This window comes from Amblyomma americanum, chromosome 9 (assembly GCF_052857255.1).
Source record: "Amblyomma americanum isolate KBUSLIRL-KWMA chromosome 9, ASM5285725v1, whole genome shotgun sequence".
Classification (NCBI taxonomy): domain Eukaryota; kingdom Metazoa; phylum Arthropoda; class Arachnida; order Ixodida; family Ixodidae; genus Amblyomma; species Amblyomma americanum.
Genome location: NC_135505.1, coordinates 117,959,295 through 117,980,265, shown reverse-complemented (window position 1 = coordinate 117,980,265; position 20,971 = coordinate 117,959,295). Strand labels below are relative to the sequence as shown.

The window sequence follows — 20,971 nt, the reverse complement described above, 5'->3', positions numbered from 1 at the left end:
GCTCTTTTACGCCTGCTCGATAATTCACTACAACATGGACTCTTCAAACATAGGCATCATTCGGTGACTGTTCGAGACCTTTTGAGCACAGTCAAGTCGTGGCTGATCTAGCTGTCGCAGCATAGGTTGCCGTATATATATATATATATATATATATATATATATATATATATATATATATATATTGTGATTGTGCGCGCGATTGTGCAGATATATGGCGACAAAAAAACGCCGGTCTTGTTTTTATCGTTATTTAATTACCACATCAGACTCAGCGTGCAGGAAGTTGCAGATTAAAAGGCTGCTTCGCTGGTGGGCTCTGCTGTGTCTAGTGTCGTAATATTGTCTTTCGGCAGTATCACGTTCACTGAAAAAAAAAATGTAAATACGAAATGCAACGGTATACACACTGCAAAGAAAAGCCGTAGCGCCTACTTGGTGCATATGAACAAGCTTACATTTATGCGTGGCACGAGAAGATTGCAGTTATACTCTCCGATCCAAGTTGTAAGAACTCGGCCGTTTTGCTACGCTGGCTGGCTACAAACCTAGCGGTGCTCTGACGGTCGGGTCATTTCTGTTTCCTTACTCTGGAGAGTTAAGAAATTTATGGGCATTTCAGTTGTTTACTACGCTATTTGAATTAGCAATCGACCACTACCAGCACCTAAAGCTGTAAAACATATGGAACGATGTACAATACTTAATATAAGCAGGCTCGGAGCACACGTATGTTAATTAATCAGCAATAGGGTAATTGCTAATTAAAAGGTAACCAACGATTACAAGAAGAAAGAAGACCGAAACGCTCTTAACTGCACAAACTGATCCTCGAGATATGCACACTGGCAGGATTACCGAACAACGTGCCATTTTTTTAGTTTGCTGAAAACTTCGCCCAACAGGCTTATTATAGGACCATGTCTAGGTGGTGCCGATGATAAAGAAAACTAATATACAGCATGATGGTGCATATTTACCCAGCGGTGTACTTTCTTCTGACGGTGTTGCCGGGCTTGTAGTGTTTTCGTTATCAGTGTCATTGACCGATTCTGAAAGAGAAATGCAAATAGTTTGTGTCGAACCTCCGAATTTACTGGCAGTGATCATCGAAAAAAAGGTTATTATTTATTTAGTTAAACAAGATGAAGAGACACATAAGGAAATGGAAGTGGAATAGGTTGGCCATTAACTTCCCGCAGAAGAGGCACTATGCCTGCTTGCTCCAGGAGAGTGAGGGGAGCAATACTAGGCAAATCACTCTTAAACATGAAATAGTTTATCAACGTAATTTTCTCATGTGTTGCAACATTTCACTATAAGAATCAATTTATCCACAGATATCCCTTCGGCTGGCTTGAATTTGTAAACGAAAATTGGTATTTGGGGGAAGGAAATGGCACAGCGTTGCACTGTAAACATTGGTAAAGCGGGAAAGTGAAGGAAAAATCAAGGAACAAAATAAAGCTATAAAATAGAAGGCACTAAAAAATCACGTAGACGTACAAGAAGTATACACACTGGGACATCTATATCCATTAAATGTTGGCAATTCGGCAGTATTAGCAGCTGCTGATGCCCTTACCGGAACTGACATCACTACCGGTCTGGTGAAGCCGCTCCCTCTAGCCAATAAGCGAATATTATGACCTCTGATGCACATACCCAGCAATTCTGGACAAATGAATTTTTGAGCGGGAACGTTCATGAACGCAGCTTTTCATATGGAATATTTCACTATAACAATCAATATATCCGCAGATCTTCAGGCAGCGGTCTTGCATTTTTTTTTTCAATTAAAGTTATTGCTTCCAACAAAAGCCTTCCTCATTGGTTTTCTAAAGCAATCTTAACTGTTCGATGCATTCGATGAAAACGCTTTAAAAGAAAGTTTTTGATACATATAAGACGAACGGATCATTGCCTTCAATATTTGCGAAACAGTATCTTACAATTTTCCAACTTTCAAAATTTTTGTCCGTAAATGTCAAACGTGTTTGCCCCCTTGGGGATTTCAGTGCTATCGCATTTAAAGGTCCCGAGCCATTTCATTCAACACCACGCAGCGTTGGAAAATATGCCGGCTCATATCACTAGAATAAAAGCCAGGTAGTATCTTTGGCGGTCACCTAGCGTACTACACATCTTTTTTGTTTTAATTTCACATTAACGAACTAAATATTTACATAGGATTGCAGCAGGAGTTTTTGAGCCGCGGAAGACGGGGAAAATTTCACTCAATCAGTTGCTGGGCTTAAAGATGGCTTGAGATAGAACGCTATTCCCTCGCACTGAAGCCAGTGCGCGAATGTAAAAAAAGTGATTTTTAAAGCCGGCAGCTTCGTAGTGGCGGCAGGCGCATTTATTCGACTCGATTCCAAGTACTGGTGCCGCCACGCCTATATCCAGCTGAGGAGCGGAGCGTCAAAGCTGTTAGGGTCTACGAGAACAATGTGTTGTGCGTTCACGCTCGCCAGTCTGAAGCGCTATGCCGCGATGGTGATAGCAGCTGCAACTGCATAGCGAGCTTATTGAACAGCCTCAGCATGAGAATAGCATACTAGAAACAGCGTTATCCACATGAGCAAAGCTCTGGGTATCTTGAAAGAAAAACTGGTGATGGCGCAAGAAACGGGGACACAGAAGGCACGCAAAAAACAGGACTGACGCCAACTTAAAACTGGGGTTTATTGCACCTTTGGATTACAGGCGCGACAACAGACAGACCACAAGGTAGATAAACGGGACGGAGCGCCTCCGTCCCGTTTATCTACCTTGTGGTCTGTCTGTTGTCGCGCCTGTAATCCAAAGATGTACCAACTTGCCCAGCAAGACGTTCTTTTATTGCACCTAGCCTGCCTTTTGTACCACAACCAAGCCATATCAACAAATGCGTAAACGTTGTACATATCAAACGGCAATTCATGCGAACACTGGCAACAAAGTAACGCTGATCACTACAGAAACTAATCTACACAGAGCTTATCTTAGAGGGTGTCCCTTATGCTCCAGTGTACTGGAATATTTTGATCAAGTTAGATTATCACTGGCATCCCCTTTGTAACTTGAGAAAAAAACAGTCACAAAAGACAAGGGACAAGAGAAGGAGTACACACGCCACAACGACTGGACTGTCGTGGCGTGTACACTCCTTCTCTTGTCCATTGTCTTTTGTGACTGTTTTTTTTTCTCAAGTTACTATGAACCAACTGGCCCGCATTTCAACCCTTCTGCATCCCCTTTGTATGGGGGCGGTGGCAAGTGCTCCTAGCCTAGTAGATTAAAGTGACTGTTTTAACTGTGTTGTACATGCAATTCTTTGTTTTTTTACTTTTAATACTATTCTGTTTATTTTCTCTCCTCTCCCTCACTATTGGCTACTTTTCATGTTCAAGCTCTATCAGTTTGATCTATGTGACAGTTCGTGTAATTTCTTCGTTTTCACTCCCACCAGGGGCCGCATTCTATAAGCTGTCTATAAGGTTATCTGATTGGTGGCTAAAAGCAAGACAGGAGTAAAATTTCACAAGACATGGCTAGGTGGCTTGAGCCACCGCCCGATGTAAAGGGTTCAGCCGTATCTATCCATCCATCCATCCTATTTGCCGTCATTCATTTCGAGTCCATTCAGTCCTTTGTCAGTGGTCAGCGGCTTTCAAGCGACTGTGGCAAGCGACCCGGACATTGGGTGGTTGCCGAGCAGACCTCACCATCGGCTGCATATCGCAGCCAATGGCAGCCAGTGGTCAGGTCCGGTCGCCAGCTGTTGACAAGCGCTGGGATGCTATTGGCTTCTCGTAAACCAGCGCAACGGCTCGAAGCCGAACAGAAAGGGACAAAACACAGCATGAACTAACAACAGAATAGTTTTATTCAGGGCACCATGTTGTGGTTAAATACACGCTGGTATCGCAGAATAACGGACAAACAAAGAAAAACTAGACAAAAATAAAAAAATATTGTTTCACAGCCTAATCGTTGTGATTGTGCGAAAGCTTTGCCGAAGCACGTAATCTATGACATTAGGTATCCGTGTTCTTTTTCCGAGATAGCAACAGAAGGGGTTCTTATGCATTGCGTACCTATCCTCATGATTTCTGATGCCTCAGTTATCTCCCTGGTGAGCTGGTCTTTGTTTTTTGCTACAATTTTACTGCTCTTGAACATTTGGCGGCATGAGCAATCACGACAGTGAATCCCGGAATGGCGGACGGCATTCTTCACATTATTGTTGCGATCCTTAATTATTTCATTTAAACACCGACCAGTTTGGCCAACGGACGACCGACCACAAGACAGAGGAATTGAATATACCAAGTTGTCTTGGCACTGAACATATTTCTTCTGATGCTTCTTCGTGCACACAGGAACATCGCGACGTGTTTTGTTTGGCCGATTTACACGCGCACATAAGGTCCTCAATTTTACAGGGGCTGAAAACACAACATCTACTCCAGCTCGTTTTCCTATTCTTTTCAAATTGTGCGATAAAACATGAATGTAAACAATTACGGATACGTTTTTTCCTCGGCTGACTTGGTTGGTAGTAGCGCCAAGTTTCAACTTCTTCAGCATTCCCTCCGCCACCGAAGTTAACATGTGAAGCGGGTATCCTGCAGCAACAAGCCTTTCAACCTGGCATGAAAAACTGTGCGTGGTCTTATGCCTACAAGATTTTTTCATGGCATTGCCCAAACAAGATGTGGCAATGCTTCGTTTCACTAGCTTAGAATGTGAAGAGCAGCATGGAAGTAGAGGCTTCCTGCTTCTCGGTTCAAAGGCCCAGCATACATGAACATCACTAAAAAACAGAGTCAAGTATAAAAATTTTATAGGGTCATTAACAGGCACTTCATGAGTTATTTCCAGAGGCGACAGAACGTCTGCGAAGACAGAACAAAGTTTAGTCACCTCTGCAGGAAGATTTTCCGGTTCACATTCAAGTAAAATAAGGTAATCATCTACAAAGCGGAACACATTTTTAACATTTCATCCCTTGAGGCGAATATCGAGTGCTCTGTTATTCATAGCCAAATACAAATCGGTGAGCGATGGCGCAATACACGCTTCTATGCATATTCCTTTCTTTTGAATAAAAACACGCCCATTTCACGCCAAATCAGACGATGTAATCGAATTTCTAAAAAATAACCATAGCAGCAAGCAGGTGCGCGCTTTTTCAATTGACATCAAAGACCTGTATTTCTCTATTCCCCATGACAAAATGTTACCGTGCATTAGTGAAGTCATAGACGATTATGGTGCCATTGCGTTTCAGAATGCTTCTGGCATTCCCGCAGGAAACTTTTTAGAACTGACACAAACGTATACCTAGAGTTTACGTATGCAGAATGGGATGGGCGTGTTTTGAGATGGTCATTCGTTGGCCAAATTGGTCGGTGTTTAAATGAAAGAATTAAGGAGCACAACAATAATGCGAAGAATGCCGTCCGCCATATCGGGATTCACTGTCGTGATTGCTCATGCCGCCCAATGTTCAAGAGCAGTAAAATTGTAGCAAAAAATAAAGACCAGCTCACCAGGGAGATAACTGAGGCATCAGAAATCATCAGGATAGGTACGCAATGCATAAGCACCCCTTCTGTTGCTATCTCGGAAAAAGAACACGGATACCTAATGTCATAGATTACGTGCTCCGGCAAACCTTTCGCACAATCACAATGATTAGGCTGTGAAATGATATTTTTTTATTTTTTCTAGTTTTTCTCTGTTTTTCAGTTATTCTGCGATACCAGCGTGTATTTAACCACTGCATGGTGCCCTGAATAAAACTATTCTGTTGTTATTTCAGCGCTGTGTTTTGTCCCTTCCCTGTTTGGCTTCGAGCCGTTGCGTTGGTTTACAAGAACCATGTCTTACCAACTCGCCCACCAGTTCATGTTGTACAGCTATTGGCTGTATATTGCGCCGAATTTCAGCCAATGATAAGGTCCGGTCCCCAGCTACCCAATGGCCGGATCACTTGCCTCAGACGCTTGAAAGCCGCGGGTATATCTGAGTGACCACTGACAGCGGACCGAATGGACGGGAAGTATATAGATAACGGAAAATGGACAGCTTATAGAATACGGTCCAAGTACTATAATCTTTCATTTCAACTCATTTCATTTCATTTATTTGTGTCCATTGGCAAGGAAATAGAAGAACCCAAGGTATAAGCTGCTTTTTGGCAGCTTGAGTGGTCCTTGGCTCTTTTTACAATATATATTGGCAGGTGGGTGGCAAAGAACACTTGGAAAAGAAGAACAAAATCGCGATGATTTAAATGATTGCTTTTACCTTCTCTTGGTGCACCTTACTTTTGATATGACAATTTTATTTTCGTTCTCTTTAAGGCTTGCTTTGCAGCTGGCGCTTTCGTGCGAATATTTCGGTTCAGCGTTCTTTGACCATCACAAAATCCAAGCCGCCGGAAATTTTTATGTCGCCGACAGAAGCGCACGTCCACCCTACTTTTTTGTTTATTTAACGGTTCGTAGGCGCTAACACGTATGCTTTTTCGGAATAGTCCTATGCATTTTGCAAGCATAGAATGATAACGTGTTGAGGCAGCGGCTGCCTGGGCACGGAAATTAGCACAACGACGAGTGCGGCGCTCCGAACGATTAGGTTTAAGTTGTTTATTTATTTATTTTGAACATCTCATGAGCCGTCCCGGAGCAGGTTGTAAAGCATATCTGTATTTATTTATTTATTATTTATTGAATGCTTTGTTTTCTTTCTTATCACTCTCGTTTATGTTTCCATCGTAAAAATGACCCTTTTTGGGGATTCGTTATTAAATATTGATACATTTAATCAGTGTTCCAAACATAGCTCTCAAAATACGCGGCAGCATGCGAAAGCAAATACTGGTGTATATCACCGCCAAGTTACTCAGTTTCTACAGTGAAAATTGTAGTTGAAGAGGCTGCATGTGTTGTTTGAATTCTATTAAGTGCGTTGGCTTTCTATTAACTTCTATTAGCTTTGGTTAGCTGGAACGTAAAAAAGAAATTAGCACATTCCATGTTTTTTTTTTGCATAAGAAATTTTCCTACGCGGTTTCAAGTGCAAGGCTGACTTACTATTGCGGCATTGTATGCTGCGACATTAAACGCGCTTGACTCGCATGATTACCTGCTGTTGTAGCTTCCCCAGTCATAATCGTGGTATTAACGGTCTCTGTGGACAAGGTTGCGTTCTTTTCCCTTGTGGCATTGTCGGAAGCTGCAAGAAAAAAAAATCTTTTTGCAGTCAGTTTGGCGACTATTTAGCTGTTCAATAACGGGCGCAGGCTGTTTGCTTCAGCGCGAGGTTCCAGAAAGTCAGAGAATCTCCGTTGATGTAAAGGATATTTCCTGAAATCCCGCTTACACAATGGAAAGCAGGAACACCCTACAAAAGAAAATGGTGCCGAAAATGAGCCGACGGCCTGAATACAAATGGAGTGGACTTCCTGCGGGTGTCATTGAATTTTGCTCTTGTCCCACTATGCGCCTTCTGCCATATTAAGTTGTGGTCTGCACAGAATGTTGGAAACTCATCCTTGTTCTGTTGCATGCAGTGACTGGCTACCGACGCGGGTGCGGGGGAGCTGCCATCCGCCCTCTTAAACTTCTTCCCCTCCCTACATCCCCTTCCCTCTCACTCACACACATTGGCGTTAAGCCCTGGCTACAATTGTGCCTTTTTCTCCTGCATGTCAAGGCACAGCAATCGGCCATTCAATTTGAAGGCAGCAAAAAGAGACCAGTAAATGGTGCTCTGGCAGTCTGGTGCAAAGTTTTCAGTGGCTGTTGTTTAGAGGACTGGGTAGCACATGTTACCATCATATTTATTGCCAGGGGCGTTATTTGGACCTGAGGAGTGACCGAACAGTGCGGAATGCTGCCGATAATGTTGTTTTCATAGGTAATTAACGTAACCCTTAAGTGGGTTCTGAAAACTTAAAGAAAAAAATTAATGAATATATTACCGATTTGTGTAACTTCCCGTGTCCGATTCACAGGCTGAGAAGTTGCTGAGGTTGTGTTTTCTCCTTCATTCTCCGGCGTATTTTCTTCAGCTGAAAAATGAAAAAAAATACGGCCTCGGAGCATTCTGCTTTCTGCGATATTAAGTTTACTCTTAGCAGCTCTTAAATTTCGAGCAACTATATATCTGACCATGTACAACGCACAGAAACCAGTAGTTCCTGTCAGAAAAGGAAACAGAAACGCTGACCAAATGTAGTTGCTAGAAAAAAGTCAAGACGTGTCGGCTTCCGTACGGAAGCCTCGTTCAATAAACGGAAAGTCCAAAACAGGTAGAGATTAGTACTTATTGCAACGTAATCGCTAATTGGAAAAGCCCAGTCACATTCGCAAGTTGAGATGTGTCTAGGACTAAAGGCCTTTTAGCCTCCGGCGACATTAGTCGAAACTTGAAATGGTGAAAGAATAGCGAGTTGTGAGTTAGCGCCTGTGTCCCGTTTTCGTTCTTTGTTTTGGTTTGCATGGTTTTGCGCTATTGTTTCACTAATTAAAGTATGCACCAACTAGCCCAAAAAGAGGTGTTTGTCGAAGCTGGGAGTAAGCATCACTAGATATCAGTGCTTTCTATCCTTTAGCTGGTTTTCCTGGCCGCGGTGGTCTCATTTCGATGGAGGCGAAATTCTAGAGGCCCGTGTACTGTGCGATGTGAGTGCATGTTAAAGAACCCCAGGTGGTCGAAATTATCCGTAACCTTCCACTACGCGTCCCTCGCAGCCTGAGCCGCTTTGGGACGTTAAACCCCTATAAGCCAATCCAAACCACACTTTTAGTTGGTTTAGTCGGCGCATCAATGACCCATCGTGATGTCATGTGCTTCGCAGAAATTAAAAAATAAAAGGCAGAGAACAATGCACTTACTCGCTGAAGAAGTGTCTTCCTTCGCAGTCGTTGTCGACGGGGTGGTTGAGGTTGTACTATTATCTCTGTTTTCCGTGTCGTTACCAGAAGCTGCAGAATGAGAAAGCTGGTTTAGTGCAGTGTGAAAATTCAAAGAAAGTGTTGTCAGCCAACTATCTACTGTGACATAGACTGATGCCTATACGAACCAATCACTTAAGCCATCACATATAGGCGCATTCTAATTAGTGCGTCAAAGTCCTTACTAAGGGCTGTTTGGTGCAGGTTCACTTCATGCACGTATGGAACTTCGGTAGCTGAGGAACGAGCAGAATCAGGAGCTGTATAAAGTATATTGTCTTTACAAATACATATGCAGCCAATCAGGCAGATTCTAAAGCTAGCTTTCGTGCTACTCAGAGAAACTCGCTGGCTGAAATGGCATCCGACCAATGAAGCAATTTGAATCACAGCGTTGTGTTCAAGAATTAATGCTTCGGAGCGATCGATCGGAAAAGTTAAAAACGCTGCACGTGCCATGCATGGTAACATCTTTTTTTCTTACACCTGCTGAGTCACCGTACGTGGTTACAGTGTTATCGGTGCTACAAAAAGCTTACGTTGATGAATTCACCCGTTGGCGAAATTTCATCAGTAGCAGCCGTTGTTAGGTTGCCGACTTATGTCACAGCCTCACTAGGGGCATTAAGGAAAGTTGAAAATAATAGAAAAGTTCAGAATTGGAAAAGTCAACTTCTTTAAAGCCACACTGCGATAATAGGGCGACTGTAGGACCTCCAAATATGGCCTAAAGTATGCGATAAAACTAGCCCACGCAGAATGCTTTCTTCTTACCTGGTGGTGAAGCTGTACTGGACACAGTCGTTGGCTGCTGAATAGTAGTCGAGGGCGTAGTTTCGGTCTCGTTGCCTAGAATAACACCTGAAGAAGCAAGGCGACAAAGTGTAGAGAACGTGCCTTCGTTTTCACTGAGTAGCCATGTCTATACGATGACAATGACACTATACGATGACAATGCTTTAGCATTAGGTCTTCCTACATTTAACTGCTGCTCTTCCACTTCTTATCTCCTCTTCATATATTCTTATTTACTTTGCCATGCATTTCTTTGCTCGTTAGAGGGCTTTGCTCAGCCCAACTGAGCAACTTTGCTGTGTTCTTTGCAGTGTCATACGTAGCGTTTGTGACTTTTGTTGTCATTCGCAGTAATTTTCATTCAATCAGTTTGGTTTTTGATGACTCATTCGTAGTCATTCTTAGTCTGTTATCAATTTTACAAAGTGATTTTTTTGTTCTTCCCGTTGCAGCCACCTTCCGGCCCCTCCCTCCTCTCCCCTACAAGTGCAGAGGTGATTTCTCTCCCCCAAATTTGTCTCTTGCCAACCGTGGCAAGTGGAAAGCGTACACAAGACTATGCCACCGGACGCGCCGGACACCTTTTTTTTCACGTAAGGAGCTCTAATGCTAACACATTAACAAACAGAGGGGGGTCATCCACGGCTCACACCTTCCCTTCCAAAGGGGTTGCTTCGGATGTCGGTGGCATCCCAAGCAATTTTATTACGTGCGTCATAGGCCGCAAAACATTATCGCAGTGACGAATTGGCGCAGTCCAGCACATTCAGTTGAACAGATGAACACACGCAAAGAAGACGAAGAGCGAAATGTGCACTCACCGGTAGGTGTCGGTGGCTCTGACGCAGTCGAATGTTCAACTGTGGCTGGGGTCGTAGAGCTAGTTTCATCCCGCGTAGCATTCTGGGGTGCTAAAAAAAGAAGAAAAAATCAACAATTGTCACCGCTTTTTCTTTCCGAGTAATTCCGGCGCGCTATATATTCTTCATGAAATGACAAATGCATAATACAAACATTGATAGTGACTGCTTATTATAGTCACCAGTTGGCGTGGCTTCTGTAGCAGAAGACGTCACGTCCGGAGCTGTAGTAGTCGTCTCAGTTTTGTCAGGCGCGCCTGCGTCGGAAACTGAAGTAAACGCAAAAAAGGGAGAATTGATCAATGTTACGTGTGAAGCATCGCAAAATGTGCGACTAACGATTTGGTGGAGAAATTAGGCGCCCGAGAATTGGAACACGGCCGCGTTCATTAGGGTTAATGCAACACTCACCAGTAGCCGGCGGTGTTGAAGAAGGTGTAGTATTATTTGCCACATTTTCTGTGGAGACTGGCACAGGCTGACTTCCAGGCTTCGTCGTTTCGACCTTCGGCGACTTCGTAGTGGTTATATTACGACAGTACTTTTCGGCGGGAGACTCTGAATGGGGCTTCCATCTCAAGCAGAAACCGCGGTAGCAGTAGCCTCGCCAGTTGAAAAAGTTTCCCAGAGGTGACAGGTGCTGAATGTGGGCGAACAGGAAAGACATGAATTAGATTTGGTAATTAAAGTAAACCGTCGGCGAGTAAATTCGTGTAAAGTCACTATAAAAGCTTTCACGGCATGCCGTAAAATAAATGGCTGCCGCAGCCAAATGCTCACTCCGGGATGGACAGCGACAACCTTTCAGTAAATTTTATAGCAGTGGCGCCTTTTGAAGTGTACTTATTTTTGTGTAATTTGTGTAATTACTCAATTTTTTGTGTAATTCAACGTCAAACGCAGGCTGATATATTATTATGCAGAGACAGCCATTTAGGGGCAGCAGGTGTCGGCAATGGGCCCAAGTCTAGAATTACTAAGCACTTATTTATACAGGCCCCCTTTGTTCGGTTTATTTCATACAATTTGTTGAGGTGTGAAGTATTTTAATCTGAAATTCGGAGCAACAATTTTTCGAACTTGTTTTCGTATCAAATTTAGCAGTGCAGGTATACTAAACGCAAAATTGTGGATAAGTAAGGTTAAAATCTGAGGCATGTATGAGCTTTACGCTCGAATACTGTTGATCCACTAAGCTGATATGACAGTTTAACCCACTATGATGCCATCAGCCGGGAAAATTTTGCAGAACTTTAGAGCCAGATATGGTTTTCAGATGGCCCTGGTCGGTCGTATGCTTCCAGTAAACTGCATGGTTTAGCTTGCATCATTAAATTTGCTGGTAGTCTTTCTGCGCGTCTGCAGTGACATAATTGTCACTGCACTGTGTCCAATACCCTCATTCTTGCCTTAATTTTGCGAGCGAATTAATGTGAGCATGGTAGCACAGCACGCGATCGCATGCATCCATACAATCAAAAAGCTTGACTGAACTTTTTCCGGAAGGAATAAGCACTAGATCTTCGTCTGTTTAACGTCGACTTTACAGTAACGTTTACCGTGATGTTCATAGTGCTTGCTTTTTCATGCAGTGGCACTGAGAGTGTAGTAGAATGTTTACCCTTGAGGAAAATAATGCTCTTTAGCTTGTAGCTCCTCAGCACCGTTGGGTTTCAAAGGTCTGAATTTAAATGAAAATGTGCGTTTTGGTCTTGTTGTCAGTATATAGTTTTTTCCTCTATCGAAATATTTGTATTATTCATTCATTTTTCTAGATGTTATTGAAAATATACTACTGCGACTGCCCCATCGAGGTTTTGTGTTTCTGATCACTTAGTTCCTTCAATTATAGTAACAGGTGACTACTAATGGCACAGAGGTAACCGAGAATAAAATGGCCAAAACAGACAATTGTTTCCCGCAATCTCAGAGATCTGCGTGAGATTATTTTGCATATAGCGGTGGAGCTTATATGAATGTATTCCAGTCTTAGTTGATATAATTGATTATCTACAAGTTTTACAGCTCAGTTTTTGAAAGTTGCATGCATTATAGTGCTCTGCTCTCTTATACAGTTTTTCCCATCGGGTTCTAGCTGTCGCCTGCCTATACATCCTTGGTCCCGTTGAATCTTTAATGCAGCTTTCTCGCCGAGACAGCTATCGACAAATGTATATGTTCGGAATTATCCGAATGCAACAGGAAAAAATAAAGTAATGTACACAGCAATGCATGAGAAAAATGGTCTGTTTAAGTTGAGCCTAATGGAGCAGCTGTTGTGAAGAAGTGCTTATGTTTTCCTGATAAGGTATGTTGCAGGAAGGTTAGGATAGCTCTTCCACGACAAAGAGATAAACACAGGACCAAAGGATCGTGTGATAGAAAGCTTATGGCAACAAAAGTCTTACATAGCATTCTGTTCCATCGTAGTATATTCCGTAAGGTATAGGGCTGCGACAAAAGTAGAAGCACCGGTTGACTGGTATACCCTAAAATATGAAAAAAAAACATGAAAAGGAAGTAAGCAAAGTTTATATCATCCCGCTTATGGCTTTCCTCGTTCCGCGGCTAGGCATTATATGCGAGGGTTTGTTCTGATGGTCTTAGGAGCAGACAGCACGACTCTGACAGTATTAAACTTTTCGACTGATTGTGATAGCTATTGGCGCTATAAAGATGCTTGAAAATGCTTTTACGATCAACATAGGCTCCTGTCAGCGAAACAACATTTTTAACTTTAGCTCCAATCAGAGAAGCGATGGAAATGGTAGCTGTGTGGCATTCGGATCAGTTTAAGCCACCCAGCAGGTGCAGTTTCATTTGCACCTGTTTCTGTCCGCACGCAGCCAAAGTGACCGAAGCGCGTCTGGCGGCGAGGTTAGTCTTTTACTGTGGTATGTGTAATGCATCGACCGCTATACCTTTCTGATGAATACCGCCGCTTGAAAGTGGCACACTTTGCTTCTAAGAGCCAACCACTCCTTCCAGACTTTCTGAATGTCCAGCTCGTCTTTGATAAAGCTTTGTGCTGGTAAATAAAAGGGGGCACTGCGCACAAAAAGACACGGACGAGAGGGGAACACAACAAGCGCAGTACCCCCTTTTATTTATCATGATTGACCGACTAACCGAAGAGCGCACGCTCTTTAAGCTTAGTGCATCAAAGAGACTGGAGAAGACGAATCACGGAACGAAAATAGTCCAGCGAACTTCCAGCGACGTCTTCGGGATAGAGGTAAACTGCTACATGTGAGGTTATAAAAGCGCGCGTATCATAGCGGCCATCTTAGCTTTGTGAACCAACGGTCCCGGTGTCAGTATCCTAATCAATATGACCAAGTCAACCCAAGCACAAGATATCTCACAATAAGCAGCAGGCTAAACACTGCCGTCGCGGATTTACGAAAGGCATTGCAGCTGACCTTAGCTCTTGTTATGCCCAATCGCAAGAAAAATATCTACCTCACTGAAGGTGAAAGAAAAAAAATGAAAAATGTCTAGAAGCCATGCAGATATAGTGAACGCCGTCTCATCGCGGCTTTGGCTCTTAACACCAATAGTTTCTAGAAGTAATGTGCTGTGCACAAAATCATCTTTAATCGCCAGCACCATCGTCATCATCTTGTTAACGCGAGAGCGTTAAAGGCCCCGTTGTCCAGATAATTCGGTTTCGGCATTGGCATTGTCGGGGTTCAGGTAAACTGCTACACGTGAGGTTATAAAAATGTGCGTATCATAGCGGCCATCTTAGCTTTTTAAACCAATGGCCCCGGTGCCAGCATCTATATCAACATGACCAACTCAAGCCAGGAACAAGAAATCTTTCACAATAAGCAGCATGCGATATCCGGCCGTCACGGGTTTACGGAAGGCATTGCAGCTGATGCTAATTGTCTGACGCCGAAAGAAATCTACCTCACTGAACGTGAAAAAAAAATGAATGAACGTCCAAAGCGATCGAGATATAGTGAACGCCGTCTGATCGCGACTTGGGCTCTTAACTCCCATAGTTTCTGGAAGTAATGTGCTATGCATAAAATCATCTTTCATCAACAGCACCATAGTCATTATCTTATTAACGTGATAGCTTTAAAGACCCGGTTGTCCCGAAAATCAGCTGTCGGCGTTGGCGTTGCGGGCGTCCAGAGAGCGACCTAGGAGGCATGTGGGCCACCTAGGTCACCTGGCCTTGCGGCGTCATCACGACTTGCCCACCTGGTGGTGAGTAAACAGCCCACCGTGGCAGGTGGCACTTAAATTAATGATTGATCGCTCGGGAAGAGTAGCATGGACCGCACAAAGACCACCACCTGAAGCCCCTGCCATGGCAGGTAAGTGGCGCATCGCTTAACCGCTGCACCACTGCGCCAGGTGGGGTACGAGGACTCCCAGGGATTTATTAATGTAAAATAGATAGTGACAGAAAAAGGGTAGACTATGCGAAAGGGTTAAGACAAAAAGAGAGGGACACACACGACACTTACTAACGCAGTTTCACTTTGTCTTAACCCTGTCGCTCAATTTACCCTTTTCATTCAGTATGAACCAAAGAGCCCGACAAATCTTATTCAGAGAATGACCTTCTGCATATATGGAATGCTATCGCGTCATGCCCTTAAGGCGGCGCTTAAGAGACCCCTCCAATTTTTCTTTCTTTTCCAGTTAATGCTCACAGCAGGATGGAGAAGATCGTCTTTCAATGGCCTTTACCAAGCGAAGATTTACTGCCCCAAACTTTAAACAATGTCCAAATTGGTAAAAACGCATCGGCTATGCCAACATGGCTTATGAAGGCGTCACTCACGCTCCTACTCCAGCATCCATGATTCGCCAGCGCATGAGGCTGCTCTACAAGTTACAGCCAAGTAAAGGGTGTTGGATTTTGGGTAGCTGCTCTACCTTATACTCACCGGGTGTGGGTTGCACTTATCGGGACAATGATATCGCCGTAAGTATGCGTCTGCTAAGGAGGCTGTAAGAAAGAAAGCACACACAACTAAGAGCGCCTACATCATCTCAACGTGTGGAAAGAATAATGAAACGAGGGAAATAAATCAAAAGAATTGAGGAAATGAAACAAAAGACGGAAAACTTATACTTCTACCTTAACTACAAGCAGAGGACGTGCGACGATAACTACCGCTTCTTTGGCGCAACAGTCCGTGCTATAATTCATGCCACGGCTGCGTGGATCCCGGCTAGCCCACAACTGCCAAAGATTTCTAAAGCATACGTATACAAAAGTACTCCCTTGGAGCAGAGCCTATCAAAAACTTGTGGTCTAAAAACCATTTTAGAGATAAATAAGCGTGTCAGGATTAAAGGGCTCGTTCTTGACTGACTTGAAAGAATGCTCTAAAAAAATAGCAGTGGCTTAGCTCAGCTATTCCAGGATATACGTAGCGTAAGCTACGCTGAGCCGCTGAGCATCAACTGCTGCTGAGCAGCAGTTTTGCTCTTTCTCCATGGCTATACCACACTAGCAAACGCCCCGCCCTACGTATGCCCCCACTGATACCTCTGCGCATGCGCACAAAATGAGGCGCTATCAAGCGGCTCCGGCGCAGCGTCAGACTTGGCTACTGCGCAACAGAGGCACACTGCTGGGCACGCGCCAGCGTCAGTGCGTCTGCCGTGGCTATGACGCGGCTATGACCGGCGGCGGAGCGCGCGGCAGCGGCGGCTCCGGCGCGCCAGCTGCGCGCCGTGTGACGTCACTGCTCCTCGCGCATGCGCAGCACGGCTCTCTAGGAGCCACGCGAAATGATTTAACATTGAAATAGCCTTCAGAATTAGCAACTGGGTAGCTACAGCCCTAGGTCACGTGCCTAGCCTAATTTGAATACGGCTAATACAATGGTCAACTCCAAATTTGGCCTTGTCATTTCCAATATCTGGTCCCCCCGACCCTCAAATTTGGCTCACCCCACCACAAATTTTACCTTGACCGGTTAAAACCAAGATTGATACCTAGCTTAATTTGAATGTGATCCATACGACGGGGACCTCCAATTCGACCAACCCCACACCCCCAAATTTGGGCTTGACCGATATGGACCAAAATTGGTGTCCAGGCTAATTGACCATGGTTTTCACGGTGGAGCGACCTCCGTGTCTGGCCTTGTCCTCAGTATATACGCGTGACCTTGAAGCGACCTCTTGTGCCTTGGACACAGTGAAGAAAGTAAAATCATAGTGAAGCAAAAAAAAGCGCTATTGCTCTATCTTCTGTTTCACTGAGTTAAACCTCTGCCATTTTTTTTATGTCGAGTTTCATAGGACAAATCCCGCGACAAACACCTCAAGTTTTACTACGAAAGCAGTAGCAGTGTCGCAATGCCAAAATGACGGCGTCTATCTGTACCCTCGGATTTCCCCAACCCACCCCGCTTACGTTCACCCCCCAAAACGTCCATCTACCACCCACCACTCACCCAACTCTACCCTCCACAAACGTTCCCGAACACCAACCCACCTACCTCCACCCTTCACAAGGCCAGCAGCCCACTTGGCCGCGGAACAGTAAAAGGACGGCGAAATCGAGCTCAAAGACGCAGTGACAAAGCCAGCTGCCATCCAGAAGCACCACCCACCAGCCACATCTCCATCCCACCCTAAAGGTAAAAACCACCTACCTACCTACCCACCCGCCCGCCCGCCCTCCCACTTACTTACCTACTCGCCCACCCCCTCACCCTTCAGAAAAATTTCTGCCGCCTGTGTGAAGTCTCAGCTCAGGGTAAAACCATTGGATAGAACAATAATATCAAAATAATCAACGAAGGTAAATGCAGCTGTTTTCGCAGAATTGTCTCGTAAGATATCTACCTGACCTTCGAGTACATATTTTTTTCTGCTGAAGCTAGGCCAGGGACGCATGCACTTTTCGGCAGCATGGAACCGAGTGTAATGCCGCTGCAGCCTCGTTGATTCTAGACTTTACTTGGCAGCACTGCGGCCAGCACACGGAAGGTGAACTTGGGTTCTTGACACCTTTGAGGTGAAAAGGTCGCTGTATGTATTCTCAAAAGGTTCTACCTCTTTTCTCAATCTGTGCCCACGAGATGGCTTTCAAAGCGTCTAAGCTGGCTTACTGACAAGTGTTGACAATTGTGTTTATACTGTGTATCTAGAAGGAGAAGCGAAAAGGGCGTTGCGAGTGAGGCGACCTGAAAAGCAAGGCTGCGCTTTAAAACACTTCAACACAGCCAGTGCGTACAGGAGGAACATTGTTTTCATCTTATAGTAATAGACGCATCAACGGGGAAGAATGCGTTGTTAGTCATCAAAATCGCTAACTGGCTTAAAGAAGTTATGTCAGACGTCCGGATAATTTCGATATACTGGAGGGAGATGACGTCACCATGCAGGAAGGGCTGTCATTTCCGGTAAAATTATCACAGCGTCTAATGCTATCGGGCCACACATAACAAAATTAAAGTTCTGGTTCAGGCTAGTTGGTTCATGTTTTAACTGTAAGTAAAAACGGCAACCTTGTCTGTAAGTTCTCCTTTCCTTCGTCCGCGTCTGCTTTGCTCTGTTTCTAACAGTTCAGAGAATTAGGTCTCTGTGAATTTTTGCCTTTTTATGCTCGCCAAACAGGTCAATGTCTGACTGTTTCATTACTAGAGTATGCATTAGCCGGAAATAAACACGAAGGAAACTGGCTCAATAGACAAAGACAAAGAAGGAAGGGTAAAAGAAACGTAGGTTTATTACTTGGTGTATTTTGTTACATGAACTAGCGCTTTCATTTGTGACACCGAGGGGTGCTAAAACACCTCCGAAGAATTTTATTCTTGCTTTCCGTTTGTTTCCCATGAATAATCGCCCCCTACCCGTGCTTTCCACAGTGTATGTTTCAGTCTTTAAGATAGTTTTGTCTTGTCGAACAGTTTTAGCATACAAGGCCAACATATATGTTCTGTGGCTTTATGCAAGGATAACTGTGCTACACACCAATAAAGCTAAATTCTGAGCCTTGCATGAGGCGCGCACATCAGGCGACGCCTCTGGTGGAGAGCCATTCTCGCACATGGTACTGAAAAGAACTAAGCGATTCCAATTGCAATTACTTCGTGTGAAATGTATGGTGTTTACATAATCAGTTACAGCCCCCAAAACAAACGAGCGATTAGAGAAACTACTCGATTACTGTTCTGTTATTTTAGCAGAACACAAATATACATGGACAAGAATGAGCTTGTCAGGCTTTCTTGATTGGGTGCCTGATGCACTTCATGCATCCTTAGTTTTCATGAGGAATTGTTTGTAGAAGTTTTCGTGACCTTTGTTTCCACTTTTCCTTGCGTACACATGAGCAGCGACATTGAAGACTCCTTCGATGTGCGCGGTTGAGGGAAGAGTGGTGTTGTAACGCAGGAGCACCTTGTAAACGAGCTATAGTTACACAATGCCTCGACGCTTGTGCCTAAGTGATCTATGAAGCGCCGTGCTTCGTTGTTGTTCGCTATCTGAGAGGAGAAAGCTCAAGTTCACTTAAACATGGCATTTTGTCGTGCTGTCGTGGCAAAATGTGACTCGCAGAACGCGGAGTGGGGCCGAAAGGTGGCGCTTTCTGCCAGGCCACGTCAGGAAACAAATGCAGGACGCTTGGGCTTCCATGTCCGGACATGCTCGTGTTCGAGGATTTTCTGCAGCCGGACTATTGTCACACTATCACGAAGGAAATATCCCCCTGGCACCAGAGTCGTCAGCAAACTCTGATTCTCACTCATACCGCTGGTTACATCTTTCCTTGAAGAAAAAAAAAAAGTAAGTGATTGCCAGAAATCCATTACATGAAAAAACAATCGAATTACCGCGAGCGTTATTGCTTATAACCGTAATTAATCTGTTTATTACAAACGAATAACCTGTAACGCATTACGTGCAGCTCAGTGCAACAGAAACCACCAAACTTTTCGTGCGTGAGATGTACTCGTAAATGTCTGACGATTTGGCTAATGTCTGTTGTGTATCACGACCTTCCTGCACATAAGCTCTGTGGCTAGTTAGTAACAAAACTTGCAAAGAGTATTGTTAACTAAGCTGCTCTATAACAATATACAGGGCTTGAGGTAACGGCTGTCACTCGTTTACTCAAAAGCAGAAAGAAAAATACCGGACCTCTTTCGATCTGTGATCCCCATGTCGATAACAGTGCAGAAGACTGTAAAAATTCATTTCATGCAAGAAAAAACATCTTATTGCTATTGTACCGAGAACGATAAATAAGGCATAATTATGCTAGGAGTAACAGCGTATTCAGCGCAGCAAGTGAAATATTATGCTCTAGTTCATATTCGATTTTGTTCAGCGGCGTCCTTTGAGCCAGCCGAACTTTGTCGTAGCTAATCGCGTCAAACTACGGCGATTGCAAGGCGTGAAAATAACAGCGACAGCTCCGAAAGACAGCTACCGGGACGAATTGGTACTGCAGTACTAAACAGCTGCCTCCTCTACCTAAGGCTATTGCTACGACTTTACAATTTCACAAATGATGCGCAATGTCTCATTAGCTGCTTTGTTCAAGCAAACATCGCTAATAATTTTACCTAATAACGGCATCACATGCGCACTTACCGCCCCCACAAAGTAACGCGAACGCAAAACAAGCACGGTTCAACCACATCCTCCTGTTGGACTGAGTGCAGCTTCTTCGGTGCTCCTGACGGCAGACTGAGAGAGGTCACTTATGAACAAGTGGTCGCAGCCTGGACCTCGTTTGTCTGGACCTTTAAATGCCGTCGCCGCCAGCACTTGTCAGCCTGACTTGTCCGCAGCGCTCGTCACCATTTCCTTCTAAGTGGACGTCATGAGCATTGTTACTTTTCCACGCGAACTCGTGCACGTTTAAGGGAGGTGCTGTCGGTAGTCTTGTGGTACGTCACGGGGTTGGCGTTAGTGACTAAGCACGGAAGGATTTGACGACCGAAATGAAAAAGCTACCGTTAGATAGATTTTGATGCGTCACTTTGATGGGAACGTCATTTGCAGCTGCAGGGGTTTGAGTACAGTAAGGGGAAACACGAAAATTTCTTTCTTTTTTTCTGTGAGAGGAAATAATACCCTTCAGTGGAAATTCTAGTGTATGCGTTTCGTATACTGCCCGCGACCTGACTATTATCATTGTCGTCCAGCATTGGAACGTCCGTGGTTTATACTAACGCAAAAAAGTTGTGAGTACTTTGTTTCAAGCTGCTGAAAAGATCGAGGGAGTTCATGTATTCTTCGCAGTGCTCGAATAACGTTCTCTTTTTCGCCAACTTGCACACCAACCTCGCTCGAATTTGTTTTTGGATGGGTAGCTGTTGTTACTGGTATTGTTGTGTCTTAGCGCCATGTATAAAATCAATGGAA

At 44.2% G+C, this 20,971-nt stretch overlaps 1 protein-coding gene and 1 long non-coding RNA gene across 2 annotated transcripts; both read right to left on the bottom strand.

Moving 5' to 3' along the window:
* Nucleotides 1–280: 280 nt before the first annotated feature.
* On the bottom strand, nt 281–7,225 carry LOC144104914 (uncharacterized). The gene is made up of 3 exons (XR_013308655.1): nt 7,141–7,225; nt 981–1,052; nt 281–367 (listed from the first exon to the last, which is right to left on the bottom strand). It is a non-coding gene; the product is annotated as an uncharacterized LOC144104914 (long non-coding RNA).
* Nucleotides 7,226–8,823: 1,598 nt separating this feature from the next.
* LOC144103611 (uncharacterized) lies at nt 8,824–20,370 on the bottom strand. The gene is made up of 9 exons (XM_077636282.1): nt 20,195–20,370; nt 15,520–15,581; nt 13,018–13,098; nt 11,021–11,249; nt 10,792–10,878; nt 10,571–10,660; nt 9,729–9,815; nt 8,895–8,984; nt 8,824–8,849 (listed from the first exon to the last, which is right to left on the bottom strand). Exons 1-9 carry the CDS (start codon nt 20,241–20,243, stop codon nt 8,824–8,826), a joined length of 801 nt encoding a protein of 266 aa, XP_077492408.1. The 5' UTR covers nt 20,244–20,370.
* Nucleotides 20,371–20,971: the final 601 nt, after the last annotated feature.